Genomic DNA, 15,284 nt, shown 5'->3' with positions numbered 1-15,284 from the left:
TGTCTCTCTCTCCCTCTCTCTCTCTCTTTCTCACTCTCTCTCTCTCTACCTCCCTCCCTCCCTCCTTCCCTCCCCCTCCCTCCTTCCCTCCCTCCCCCTCCCTCCCTCCCTCTCTTCCTCTCTCTCTCTCTCTCTCTCTCTCTCTCTCTCTCTCTCTCTCTCTCTCATTTCCTTCATTTACCTCCCATTCTTGGAAGGACCTATTTTAGTCCAGTTCTTACATCTGAATCTATTTCTCCATGGATAAAACTGAAGGCAGGGCTAGGAGTTTGGCCTACTGGTAGAGTGCTTGCCTAAGCATGCAGGAAGACCAGGGCTCGATTCTTTAGTACCTCATACATACAGAAAAGCAGGAAGTGGTGCTGTGTCTCAAGTGGTAGAGCTGTAGCCTTGAGAAAGCCCAAGGACAGTGCCCAGGCCTGCCGCACAACCCAGAGAAGTGAAGGCAGTAGCTTGTCACATTTTGTGTCAAGGAAAACTGATATGACTGCATCTGTTTCAGGGAAATTGGATAAGCTTTTGTTCAGAGTCCATCTGCCTGAGTTAAATACTGAGCAGGAGCTGGTGTTTTTCAGAGTAAACCCAAAGTGATAGATGGAAAATTGTTTAAGCAGTCTTATGTGTATTTAAAGTTTGTTATAAATATCTTTAATAACTTGAGATTATTTTATTTTCTGTTGTTCTAAGCTGTCTAATTTATAGCCACTGGTTTCACATAACATCAAATAGACACTGGAGGCTGTTATAGTAAAAGAAAAAGGCAGGGAGACTGCCACTGGGCCTTATAACATAGGAATCTAAAGAACTGCAGTTTTAATGTATAGGAAACAACGTGTGTGTGTGTGTGTGTGTGTGTGTGTGTGTGTGTGTGTGTGTGTGTGTGTGTGTGTGTCTTGGTCCTGGGTTGACCTCAAGGTCTAGGTGCCTTCTTGAGCTTTTAATTTTCTTCTCAAGGCTAATGCTTTAGAACTTGAGCCATATCTGGCTCCACTTCTGGCTTTTTGGTATTTAATTGCAGATAAGCGTTTCATGGACTGCCAGGTGCTACTGGCTCATGGCCTGTCATTCTAGCTACTCAGGATGCTGAGATCTGAGGCTCACAGTTCAAAGCCAGTTAGGGCAGAAAAGTCTATGCCACTCTTCTCTCCAATACAATATTCAAAAGAAGCCAGAAGTGGTGCTGTGGTTCAAATGGTACAGTGTTAGCTTTGAGCAAAAGAAGCTCAGATACAGAGAGTAGGCCATGAGTTCAAGCCCCTGGACTAGCACAAAAACTAAAAACAAGTCTCGTTTACTTGCTTGCAGAGACTAATTTCAAACTGCAATCCTCAGATCTCAGTTCAAGCCCCAGGCCTGGCAAAAAAAAAAGAAAAAGAAAAGAAAAGTCTTCTAAATGATAGAAAAAAGAATTCAAGTCAGCTGTAGATTTTAAGGTGTATAGTACAGTAGGCCATGTGACTAAGTTCACTTTTCATTACCATAAGCTTCAGTAAAAATCGACCAGAAAAGGCATACAGTTCAAGCAGAGTATGTGGCTCAAGGTTTAAGAAATTAAGGTTTTGCAAAAGCAATATAATGAATGATTGTTGTCCTTAATGTACTATGTTGTCTCTCATCTCCTTTGCTGTCCCTTGGTTATCTCATATTGGTATAGTATCTCACTTTGTTATCTGATATATTGAATTTATTTGTATTTGGATATTTGAAATTTGATAGGGAAGGGGGAAAACCAGGATGGGTGGGGGGTGTGGGGGGGAGGGAAATGGGTACCAAGACATGTGAAAGGGTATCAATGTATGTGAATTAATGCACCTTCTATCTGGCAAATATCATGTAACCCTTTTACTAATTACAATAAAAAAAAGAAAAAAAAAAGAAATTAAGGTTTTGGGTTCCCAAATGAAAGCTTCATTTCACCAACAATCTACTTCTCATCATCCAAGCTCCCACTTTGCTACTTGTCCAAATATGCCACCCAAACCATCCACAGACAGACTGCCCCCGCCACCTCAAGTAATGCCACCACTATTACCTACGGGTACGAGCAACTGGGCCTGATTTCCTGTCACAATGCATCACAACCCAGCTTGTAGAGATCAAGGGGCCTCTGCTGGATCTTAGCCCCATCTGCTTCATGCTTCCTGGTTGGCCCATCTGCAGTTTCTACATCCACACACCACAGTATTTCTTCTCAACCGAAGATAGCAATCTAATGACATGGCAAGACTCTTCAGTGATCTGGTAGAGGAAGATCTGTTTTGAAGGATAAAATATCACTGGGTAGCTTCAATGATTAGAACAGAAGTGTTGCATCTGTCTTTCTCATCCCACCTTTCCAGATGAACAGAGCACAATTAAGACAATTACTGAGCTTATAGGACACCCAGTCCCTTCCAAATGTGGTACAAGTATACAAGGAATTTGATTGGGGGGATTCAGGGAGGCTTTGAATCATTAAGGACAGGTCAGTGAGCCCTTCCTGTGGGCAGAGTCCATGCCCCTTTAGCTACATGTGGTATACACTTTAAACCTCTACCTTACAGGTAGAGCCTCCCTCAACCTAACCTAGAAGCAAGTCTTCCTGTGTGTGTGTGTGTGTGTGTGTGTGTGTGTGTGTGTGTGTGTGTGTGTGTGTGTGTCTGTGTCTGTGTCTGTGTCTGTGTTTTGGGTCTCGTTGTGGGGCTTGAACTCAAGATCTGGGCACTGTCCAGAGCTCTTTTGCTCAAGGCTTGTGCTCTATCACTTTGAACCACAGTTCCAACTCCAGTTTTCTGGTGGTTAATTGGAGATAAGGGTCTTATGGACTTTCTCATGTGGGTTGGCTTTGAACCATGATCCTCAAATCTCAGCCTCAGGAGAAATTGATGGCTGGTGACGTATTCCCTATATTAATTTCAATATGATGATAGATTTGCTTCTCCTTCAAACTTAAGATTCAGAGAGAGAGACAAAGTTTAGCCAGAATTTTCTTATAAAGAAGAGCAACACTTTAGAAGAAGAAAAAATGGTGGTATTACAGATAGTGTTTTAAATTGTGACAATGAATTGGCCTATTCTCATAAAATTCCCCTGTAGTTATACAAGAGAGAGTGATTTTTAATAGTCTGGTTCTGAGCGGGGTATGGTGGTACATTTTAGTTGTCCCAGAAACCTTGGAAACCTGAGATGGGAATATCAGTTGAGCCTAGCTGTTTCAAACAGTCTGGACAACACAGCCAGAGTGTAAAATACATGCACATACACACAACTGAGCCAGCAAGTGAGATATAGAGAGAGAGGGAGGAGATGGGGGAGAGAAAATATCATAATTCTTACTGTATTTGTGGGCTGTCTTTTTGAGTTGTTCAAAGTCAACTATAGTCTAACAATAGTAATAAAAACTCCAGAAAATTCATAAATTTTATTTCTTTAATTATTTCTTTTTGTATGGTGCTGAGGATCAATTGTGGAGCCTGTAGATGCAAGGTGAATGCTCTCATGCTGAGTTATACATAATTGAAAGCTCCCATAATTTTTTTTCTATTTTTTGGCAGTCCTGGAGGTTAGGACTTGAGCCCTGACCTTGGACTTTTCTCAAGGCTAGAGCTCTACCACTTGAGCCTCAGCACCTCTTCCAGCTTTTTTCTATGTGTGTGGTCCTGAGGAATCAAACACCGGTCTTCCTTCATGCTAGGCAAGCACTCTACCACTAGGCCCAATTCCCAGCCCTCCCACAAATTTTTAGTTACTCACTACTCTGAGTAGGATGAGGATGAAATCTAACACCTGCCTTTCACCTTGCCTATGTCCAGCTGTGGGCCCCACCAACCACTGACTGCCTCTTAGAGATAAATTCCATACTTGTTCATTTTCAAGACCAACCGTTGGATTCTGAGTGAAGGGTATCTCATATTGTTACAGTATCTCACTTTGTTTTCTGATATATTGAATTTATTTGTGTTTGGTTATTTGAAATTTGATAGGGAAAGGGAGAAAACCAAGATGGGGGGGGAGGGTAGTGGGTACCTAGACATGTGAAAGGGTATCAATGTATGTGAATTAATGCACCTTCTATCTGGCAAATATCATGTAACCCTTTTATTAATTACAATAAAAATATAAAAATACGTACTTTGGGTGTCAGGATAAGTAAGTAAATGAATGAATGTATAATAAATAAATTAATTAAAAAAAAAGAAAGTAACAGGCTCAGTGATAGCGGCTTATGCCTGCACTCTAGCTACTCTGGAGTCTGAGATGTCAAGGAGATTCAAAGGCAGCCTATGGAGGAAATTCTGTGAGAGTTAAAGGTCCAAGTATCCACGTGGTACCATAGGAACGTGTCTCATGCGGTATAGTACTAACCTGAGACAGGAAAACTGAGGGACTAGCAAAAAGAACTTAGCCCCTGGCAATGTTTGTGTTCCCTTAGGATGACTTTCACCTGGCCTTCCCTTTTGAGACCAAGCATACTCCTTATGTTTCATCCTGAGTAGTGTGTCATCACATGTTTACACGAGTGTGGATTAGCCAGAGAGTCAACGAATATGAGAATACATCTCTAATTTTCATTTGTCATTCTTTTAGTAAGGTTGTACATGATATTTTGACAAAGCATATTTCACAGTCATATGCTAAAAGAATACCCAAATATGTGGTAGTGTGACTTAAAAAATTATTAATCACACAGACACACCCACCCCACCACACACACACACACACACACACACACACTCACACACTCACATACTCACAAACAGATACATACACTGGGAAAATAGGGATGGTAATGACCAGGAGATTTAGATATGTTCAGCTCCCCAGACTCTCACTGCCCTGAACTTCCCCATGTCACCTGTGGGGTCCAACGACAACATCTCCAGAAGTGTCCAAGGCCAGGCCTGGCCTTGTTTGGACACACGTGGGCCAGGCACCCTCTGCGCTCTTCCATGAGGCCCGAGCCTCTCCCATTTGAGAAAAATCGGGCAAACATCTCCTGAACGGCTGCTAGCCACACAAGTGAGCAGTTGGGGGCTTGTGTTGACTGTGGCTGCCGGGATACCAAGGTTCTAAGTTCCACTGTGAAGGAAGTGAGGTCATCTGTGGAGGGCCCTTCAGTTGAGCCCTTCCTTCTGACACACCCTCCCCAGATGACCCCTTTTCTCACCACTTGCTAGTCCTGAGCATGACCTCATCCATTCAGTGTTTCAGCCACTGTTCAATACTACTCTCCCCAGGTAGCCCTGGGTGCAGCAGCCACACCACCTTAGAGGAGATACAGATGGGCTCTGTGCCTCCTGGTGCCCAGTCCTGTATACCTCTTACCTCAATTTCCAGAGTACTAAGCTGGTGACTTCAAAGAGACAACAGGGCAATGGTAAGAAGAGGAACCCTGTAAGATTCTACGGGCTGTCTAGTGGACAGGCTAAACCTTCACAATATCCTAAGCTGCAAACACAAATGCACTGAGGCTCAGTCCAATGTGTTCTGGCACTGACACATAGTCTCTCATTCTACAATCACAAGCGTGTCCTTACTGGGTCCTCAGTGTTGAAGCCTGGGTAAAGCATGTCTGTCCAGTGGAGCTAGGTAACTTTGATTTCCTTCAATGACAGGTGATGTCATTTCCAGGCCCTGTGATATTCCTTGGATACCTGTCCCCTAATGTCCCCTCATCCACACTGGCCTCTGGACTAGGATGCTCCTATTTATGCCTCCAGTGTAGCTTGCATGAAAGACATGAAATGGTTGTTTGTGTTCTTTCCTGGTGCCAGTTGTGAGGCTTGCATTGTTTACCTGCCACTGTCCTTCCTTTTTCTTCTTTGCTCCAGCCACTCTTCCACTTTTGGCTTTTTAGTGTCAGGAACTTTTCTTCTGGAGATAGCTTGGGACCTCTATCTCCACATCTCAGCCACTGAGCAGCTATTACAGTGGTTCCCTATTGGTGCCTGGTTTCTAATGTGTTTTCATTCCAGTGTATCACATCTCCTTTCCTTTCAACTGCTAGACCTACTCTTGTTGACATGCCACATTTCCTGACAGGCCGATATCTGAAGGTCCTTTCACTGACTCTGTGTTATAGACCTTCCCATGGCCTTCCGAGGAAAATACAAGCAGTGATGATGTCATTCTCTCCCTAGGATTCCCCCCTCTGCTGCTTGTCATGTGCCAGAGTCAGTTCTGGAATATTTTTCCTCTCTCCTCCCATGATGGATCCTGATATCGCCCATCAATGTTAGCACACCATGGATTATTGAAGCTTTTCCAGACTCCACGACTCCCTGGTACAACATTTGATCTGTCGAGGATTTTACTGCATTTCCTGTCTACCTTCTCAAATGGAATACCTACTCTGGTGTCTTCATTTGACAATGCAAATGTATGAATATGGCTTTGGTGTTTTTATTTTTGTATCTATGCAGCTAATATCATTTTCCTAAGTGAAATAATCCAGAGATATAAAGACAGATGTACACATACTTATGTTTAGAAAATGTGTCGATGTTCTTGAAGAGAAAAGGTCAGGAGTTAGTGGAGATTAGAAAAATAGTTGGGGTGGGATGTTGGGAGAGAATGAATAATTTTTGATGTTCCAAAAGACATTGGGCAAACTGTGAATGACCACAGTTAATTGTGTATTTAAAACAAAAAATCTGATTGAGAGGACTGAAATTTTCTAGTACAAATTAATAAATATTTGAGGTGATGTATCTTTCAATTTCTAGAATTGACCAGTACACACTGAATAAATGTGTATTAATGTTACACTGTACTCATGATTGGATTTAGTTATTGAGTTGTTATGACATTTTGGATATGGTTTATTGCCTTTCTTTTCTTTTTTAATATTTTATCTTTGGGGTAATGTATAGAGGGGTTACAGTTACATTCGCTAGATAATAGGTGCATTATTTCTCACACATTGATACCCATTCTCATGTTTTTGTCCCCATTTCCCTTCCCTCAATCATCTTATTTTCCCCCTTTCCCTTTCCCATTTCAATAAACAAATAAACATGTATACAATATACCAGGTAAACGAGCCCAATACATTCACAATATGAGATTAACCAAAGGGCAACAAAATGTACTATGTACTACTTTATTTCTCTTGTCTTGTATTGCCTTTCTTGTCTATATTGGTTGTTTCTCTACATTGGAGTTTGTGCACTGCTTGGGTGAATTTGTCTTTTAATTCCTTTCAGGGGAGAGAGGGGGGGGGGAGGGAAGGAGGGAGGGGGAGGGAGGGGGGAGGGAGAGGGAGGATGGAGAGAGAGAGGAAAGAGACAGAGAGAGACAGAGAGAGGAGGGTGTGACCATAATAATTGCAGCAATTAAAAAAATGAACCAAACATTTACATAAAATAGGCAACGTCAGCTAACTCCTCAGTGAAATTGCAAAGGGATGGAATTTGGGTTCTTAAACTAAACTAGAAGCTCATCATCAAAAATTAAGATGAGTCCAGTGGCTTAAGCACTTAATCCTAGCCACTTGAGAGAGGGTGATGAAACAAATGCAGTTTGAGGCCAGCCTAGCCTAAAAGAAATTCACAAGACTTTATCTCAAAAATGAGTTGGCACAGTATTGTCTGCCTGTCATCCTGAGAGAGAAGGAAACTCATAGGAGGATTAAAGTCCACATCGGCAGGCAAAGGTATGAAGCAAAACCCTACCTCAATAACAACCAGTGCAAAAATAGGCTGGCAGAGTGAAGTCTTGCTAACTTTTGGCCAGGGTTGGCCTTGAGCTAACTAACTGTAAGTCCTCCTGAACCCTAACTCCTGAGAAGCTGTCATTCCAGGTGTAAGTCCCGATGTCTGGCCCCAGGAAACCTTTATTTTCCCAACTAAGCCTGTGGGATATGGCTTTCTGCTTCTGTCCTGAACCACTCTATTAGTTTTGTAGGAGAATGGCCAATAAAGCAATCTCCCAAGAACATAGAACTAGGTCATTGGTAGAGGAAACAGACACCTGTAAACTCTCTCAGATCTTTGTTTGGGTTCCTGTCTTCGTTGAAGTCCTGTGAGGTTCTTGTAGAGCATAGGACATATGAGCTGTGTTTTGCAGGCAGTCCTGACTCAGGGCATAGTACAGACAACATGGGGAATAGATTAGAGCCTGCTTCTCACAATATTTTAGGACCCTGGGGCTTTGTCTGTCAGAGTTGTGTGCACACAATGGGCTTGTTTATACATCAGCCCACTTTCCCAGAGAATATTTGTAAGACTGACACGAGGGTCGCCGTCTCTTTCCTCCCTCCTTAACTGCATTGTGAAATGCATGCTCAGTGGAAAGTTTTTCAATCACCACTTCATGAAGCAGCTCAGCAGGCTAGTTTTCCTCTCCACTGGTCTCTGCTTTGTAGATAATCACTGAAGCGTGGCCTATATTCTGATCAGGTCTAGCTGGGACAATTGCCTAGAAGAGTCCTGGTCCAGCTTTGAATTTCAGGTTCCTCTGATATGGTGTGGTTCTATTCTATATCCATGGATTTATCTGAATGTTGCAGCGATTAAAACAGTAGGCTTGATGGTTACTAGTAGCTCACAACTGTCATTCTAGTTATTCAAGTGCCTGAGATCTGAGGGTCACTGTTTATAGCAAGCCCAGGAAGGATGGTCTATGAGACTCTTACCTGCCATTAATCACCAACAAACCGGAGGTTGAGCAGTGGCTGGAGTTGTACAGCTCTGTCCTTCATCGAACAAGCTCAGGGACAACTCTTTGTTCCTGAGTTCAAGCCCTAAGATGGATACAAAAAAAATCAAAAGACCAGTAAGCACATACCTATAATCCTAACTATTCAGGAGGCTGAAGATTTTGTTCAAAACCAGACATGATAGAAAAATATGTGAGATTCTTATCTCCAATTAACCAAAAAAAAAAACCACAAAAAAACAAAAAAAACCCAAAAAACAAAGTGGAGAGGGAGGTATGGCTCAAGTGGTAGAGTACCAGCTTTGTGCTTCTGCCCCAACTAAGATCACAAAACTCTAAATTCACACTCCAGTATGAACTCAAAACAACAAGAACAAAAGCAAAGAAAAAACAGTAGGAAAAGACTGTAATCACATTAATTTTGCCTTCTTAATTGTTCTCTGCAGTCACCTGACCCAGTATTGCTGTGACTGTCCTCTCTGCTGAACTCAATGTTCACTAGGGAATGAGCTGACTGAAATCTGAGTAAGGGCAACAGCTGAAGAGTTTAGCATTTGCCCTGTTCAGATGTTTTTTTTAAGTCATGAAACGAATTCCTCTGGAGTCCTTTACACAGGTGGAAAGGGAGAGGAAGGATAGAAGTGGAAAGAGAAAGGGTGTTTAGAATCGTGGTTGCATTCTGCCCCCTGGTGGATGAATAGATAAGGAACATCTCGTATATGTACACAATGGAATCACATTACTCCTTCCAGAAGGAAGTGGAAAGACTTTGAAAAACACGTTAGTTAAAGTAAGCCAGACCCAAAGAAACAGGCTGCATGCTTTCTTCCTTTGTTATAATTAGACTATTCCTATAAACCAATAAGAATTCCTAATGGATAGTAAAAGACAAAAAATTATACTTGGACGGGATTAAAGTGGACTTTAAATATTCAAACAATGACAGAAAAGGAGGATATTATTAGGAGATGATTGCATGGTCACAAGAGCTATGTCCTTATGATCATATAAAATGATGTTTATTGAAATGAACGCCAAACAATGGAAACAAGAGGATTTTTATTATTCTGTTTGCAGTTAGTTTTCTCCTTGTTCTTCGTTTTTTAATTTATTTTTAAGTAGTTGTACTAAGGGGTTGTCATTTAACAAGTCAGCTTGTGAATACATGTCCTGATCATGTCACCCCTTTGAACAGTCTTCCCCATCCCTTCCTTACTCACCTTCCCTCACTCTTCTTACTGTTTTAGAAATTATATCGGAATCCTGAGTGCATTTCCTCCCTCTTCTCTTTATTCATCTACTGTAGTAACCTTCTATGACCAGGGACAAGACAATAACAGACACCAGACTGTAGAAGTCAAGTTTGGGACTTAAGTCTTCTACTTCAGTTGTGGTCATTTTGATCCATATTTCTGTGACGAGGCGGGGGATATCAAGACAGAAGGGTTTGGTGAGATCAAGCTATTCATCTCATGGTGGCCAAAAAGGAGACACAGAGAGAAAGAGGGAGAGGAAGAGAGAAAGGAGGAAGGGAGAGGGAGACAAAGTTACCCTTATGATAAAATATATTCCTCCAACGATGTCCTACCACTTCCAAATAACACCATTAAATAATGAATCCATTGAGCTAGGTATGGTGAAAAAAATGACTATAATTTCCATACTCAGGAGGCTGAAGCAGGAGGTTTTAAAATTTAGATCCAACTTGACTTACATGGACAGTTCCAGGTGAGCCTGGACTACATAGTAAGACCTTATCTCCAAAAAAAAAGAAAAAAGAAAAGAAAGAGGGGCTGGGAGTTTAGCCTAGTGGTAGAGTGCTTGCTTGCCTAGCATTCATGAAGACCCAGGTTCTATTCCTCGGTACCATGTACATAGAAAAAAAGCTGTAAGTGGTGCTGAGGCTCAAGTGGTAGAGCTCTAGCCCTGAGAAAGTCCAAGAACAGTGCTCAGGCTCTAAGCTCAAGCCCAGAAAGAAAGAAAAGAAAAGAAAGAAAGAAAGAAAGAAAGAAAGAAAGAAAGAAAGAAAGAAAGAAAGAAAGAAAGAAAGAAAAAATCACTTACTGGAGATCAGAGCTTCCATGATTCAATCACTTGTCGAAGTTTATCTATCAGCTAGTTGAGAACCAAGCCTTCAACACATGAGATTTTTGTGAGTATTATGCTGATGGCCACCTTGGGCCATGCAAAAAGATAGATACAGAGTCCTAGCCTTGAGCAAAAGGTATCCATGGACAGTGTCCAGGCCCTGAGTTCAAGCCCCAGGACTGGCAAAGAAAATAAAGAAAGAAAAGAAAAAAGAAGATAGATACAGTCATCGATCCGTGCTTACCCTGGAGTTGCCAAATGGGTATAGATATTTTATATGAAAGCAAATTTCAGTTAAGTCATGATTATCTGCTATTGTATTGGGCTGAATCTAATTCTGATGAATACAGATTTGATTTCTGGTGTTACAATGGCTCTGCATATTTTCAATACCAAGTCAATGATTTATGAATGATACATTAATCACAATAAGGGCTTCATGAACCATTCCTAGGCCTTGCTTCAGATTGTCTCTGTAGCAAAAACAGGAGTCAGCTTGTGGTTGAGAGGTTTAACCATTTCTCTTGAAGTGAGTGTGAGGTTTTAATGCAAAAGCTATGGGTTGCAATTTGGCTACAAGCCCTTCAAGTCTTTGAAAACAAAAAGTGAACCTCTCTGTCTCTGTCTCTGTCTGTCTCTGTCTCTGTCTCTGTCTCTCTCTGTCTCTCTCTGTCTCTCTCTCTGTCTCTCTCTCTTTCTCTCTCTCTCTCCCCCTCTCTGTCTTTGTCTGTCTCTCTCTCTTCTCATCTTTTAATCAGCTTATGACTGTGTAATTTAAACTCCAAATCAGGATCTGAGTAAAGCATGCTGCAAACATAAAAAAGAATCCTTTAACAAGTGTAACTAAGCATCAAGCAATACCTGGCTTGAAAAGCTGGTTTTTATTGCTGGTTGGATTTTATTTTCCTCATACATTGTTTCTGAATGTCTAAAAAGCCTGGCTCATTGAATTGGGTGTTTCTTTTCCCAAGTAGGTTTCTGAATTGTAGGTTTTGGTCATAAAATCCTAGGCATATGTCCTTTCATCACAGAATAGCTGTTCTGGGGAAACAGGACATTATTATCTGGAAAACTGGTGTTCCCAAGTTAGGCTTTGCCCAGTATCCTCTCCCTTTGTGGAATCGCCGGGCTCAGCCTTGGCTCTGTGTGCATCCTGCCTTCCTTCAAATAGTTGGTCTCCTGATTGCCGTCAGGGACACTAGAGCTGTTGAATACCGGATGCTAAGCCCCTGCTCTCAGAGGTTTCATTCTGTTCTCGTCAGAGTCTCATTGGCGCTTAAAGTACTGTCATGTATATACCTTTAGGATTTGATTCCATTTGACCCATCTAATAAATGAACAGCTGGCTCATAGTGTGTCCAACTACGTCTGCAGTGGTCTTAGCCTCAAATCTCAGTGCTGCTTGGTCTACCCCAGGCCATGTTTCTAGCAACTTGTCATTGGCTGTTGAAGCACAGGCCATCCTGGGCCGTCCCAAGGGGGCTTCTTGTCTTGTGATGTTGAGGTAAGTGACCCAAGAGGTCTCTCTTACCAATCTAAACCATCTTCCTGATAGCATCGCCTCTCCTCCTGAAGGAGCCTCTCCATTTTGGCTAAACATTAGGAACTTAATATTTAATGTTAAAAGAGAAACTGTTTAGAAAGTCTAGGAACTGTTCATGTGCCTTGTAGCAATTATGAGAGTCCCTGAGCCCCCCTTAAACAGAGAGCTTTGTTCTTTTAAAGCAGTTACCAGAAGTAAAAAAAAAAAGCAATAATGCCAGGAAAACTTTTAAAAGGCACATCTGCAGGAGGAAGGCTGGAGTTCAGGCTGGCTATGGGTAGCTGGATTTCTAGCCATGAGCCTTCCATGGAACAGCTGAGCTCTGAATCTCTCTAGGCCTTATCCCCCCAACTTCCCAGAGAGCAGAGATCAATACAGATAGATACTTTTTTGTGTGCCAGTTCTGGGGCTTGAACTCAGGACGTGAGCACTTCCCTTAGACTTTCTCAAGGTTAGAGCTCTATCATTTGAGCCACAGCACCACCTCTGGCTTTTTCTGTATATGTGGTACTGAGAAATCGAACCCGAGTCTTCATGCATGCTAGGCAAGCCCGCTTCTACTGGATCATGTTCCTGGCCCCAGCTTTTTATAGTGTCAGTACTGGGTTTTGAACTCAGGGTCTGGGTGCTATCTTTTTTCTAGTAATAGGTGCTATTACTTGATCCACAGCTCCATTTCTCACTTTTTGGTGGCCCCAGACTGGCTTCAAACCTCAATCCTCAGATCACAGTCTCCTGACTAGCCACTGACCTGAGCCTCCAGTGCCTGGCTAGTTAGACATTTTTGCCAATGAGATTGGTGTGATACCAGAGGAGACAACAGTGTGGTGAAGTGATTTGTTTATCGCATAGACATCATCTTTATTAACAAGCTCTACTTAAATTAGACAAGTAGAGGAACTGATTGATTGAGTCATCCTTTGTTCACAGGAGGTGGGGGGAGAGGGGCACCCTCACTTTCTGGCAGTCTCAAGTACTCATTGGGCTCCATACTGCCTTTTTCAATGCTCCCTAAGCCACATGATTGCAATGGGGTGCACCCTTCAGCTGCTCTGGCGGAGCATGGCAGCCATGCTCTCCTCCCTCTTTCCCTTGTCCTGGGTGACCTGCAGCCAGAGTAGCTTTCTCACACAGCTGCAGTCTACCTGTGCCAGGATCTGACAAGCAAGGCTTCGAGTCAACAGTTCAAGGTATGAAGGAAGAAAGGACCCTTCCCTTCCCTTCCCCTCCCCTCCCACCCTCTATTCTAGCATCCTGCCCTACCTCCTCTTGTTTCTTCCCTTCCTCTTCTGTTTTTACCTGTTCCCTCTTCCATTGCTTAGCTTTTTCACTCGAGGCTGGTGCTTTACTACTTGAGCCATACCTCCACTTGAATTTTTTTGCTGGCTAACTGGAGACAAGAATCCTAATGTTCCAGAAGTAATGTACCCACTACCTGATGAATGTAACTATACCCCTCTATACATCACTCTGACAATAAACACAATTGAAAAAAAAGAATCATCTATTTTTCTTCCCTGGCTGGATTTGAAGTTTGACCTCTACTTGAACTGATAGGATTCCAAGCTTGAGCCATCAGTACCAGGCTCATAATTTATTTTTCTTCCTTTATTCCTCATTCTGAGACAGGTGTTGACTTTTTCCATGTCAGAGGGGCTAGACAGAGATTTGATTTATTTGGGGTAGGAGAAAGGAGTTTCTTTCTCTTTGTATTTTTATCAGTGAGATCAGATTTATGCATGTGTGAGGTGCTGTTTTACAAAGAGCAAAATTATGAAAGACTTCTGAAAATTTATTTTCATCCATCTGAATATACATGATTCATTTACTTAATTAAAAATGAGATCATTTGTAGAACTTTAATACTTTTGCACAACTCAATAATAATAATAAATGATATCATATTCAACTTATATGTCTATAATATGTCATGTGCAGATAACATTATAAAGATCTTTACATGTTTATGTCTAAAGATTATCACAGTTCTTTTAACTGTTGCATGGGGCGATGTACAAATTTACTGTTGTAAAGAAACATGTCCCTATTGATATATAAATTGGGGCTTAAGTTCACAAACAGGTCCATGAAAAATAGTACAATTAGTGAAGAAATACTTCTAGAGTTAGATAAAATATTGATTATAAAATAAAGATTATAGATAAAATAAAGATCATAGTTTTGAAGAATTCTCCCATTTGAAGGATGTGTGTCTCAGGAAGATACATGTAGATAAAAATAACTAAATCTCATTTCTAGTTTTTTATTTTCCTGGACCTGCGCCTTGAACTGAAGTCCTGGGTACAGTCCAAAAGAAACTGGAGGTAAAAGTCTCATGGACTTTCCTGCTTGGGCTGGCTTCAAACCATGATCCTCAGATTTCAGCTTTCTAAGCAGCTAGGATTTCACGTGTGAGCCATTGGCAGCTCAATTTCCCCTACATTTTTTTTATTCATATCAGTTAGTTGTGGGGCTTCATTTTGACTTCTTTACATGTAGACACAATGCACCTGAATGAAAGCCACACACTCTGTCACTCTCCATCTCGTAACCCCTTCCCCAACCAATCACAATAGGCTTCACTGTCTATTGTCTACATCTAAGTACTGAATCCGATGCCAAGAACTGGAGGCTAGTGTCTCCACTCATAGGGGCATTATACAAGCTAGATAACTAATTAATGTAGCACAAGGAAAAGAAATAGGTTTGGAGATCAGGTTAAGTGACACATAACCTTTGAGACCCAGGGACTCAGACTCAATCTGGCAGATAACACCCTCTCTGGCTTTAGGACACACTGCCTCCCCCCACACCCCCCTTATTTTTGGGTGCAGCAGTGAAGGACTTCAAATGAGACAATGGAAGAAAAACAGATGATCAAAGATGGAGACAAAAGTTAGAATTAAAAATGTACATTTCAAATGATTGTTTTAAAGATAAATAAAGATTACATATAAAACATATATTAGTAAATGATTTTTTAAAATGTTGACTCTTGAAAGAAATGTCTCCTAAA

The 15,284-nt window shown here is 41.6% G+C and overlaps 1 protein-coding gene across 1 annotated transcript in view; it reads left to right on the top strand.

Annotated features, from left to right (window-relative positions):
- LOC150039365 (uncharacterized) overlaps nt 1-6,677 on the top strand; it is a 42,624-nt gene extending 35,947 nt beyond the window's left edge. Inside the window, exon 6 of the mRNA XM_090327872.1 lies at nt 6,120-6,677. Coding sequence (XP_090183998.1) covers nt 6,120-6,218 — 99 coding nt within the window. The 3' untranslated portion in view covers nt 6,219-6,677. The remainder of the gene's footprint in view (nt 1-6,119) is intronic.
- Nucleotides 6,678-15,284: the final 8,607 nt, after the last annotated feature.

Source organism: Megascapheus bottae, unplaced genomic scaffold (assembly GCF_031878675.1).
Source record: "Megascapheus bottae isolate mThoBot1 unplaced genomic scaffold, mThoBot2.hap1 HAP1_SCAFFOLD_40, whole genome shotgun sequence".
NCBI classification, from domain to species: Eukaryota; Metazoa; Chordata; class Mammalia; order Rodentia; family Geomyidae; genus Megascapheus; species Megascapheus bottae.
This window is presented reverse-complemented; position numbering and strand designations above follow the sequence as displayed.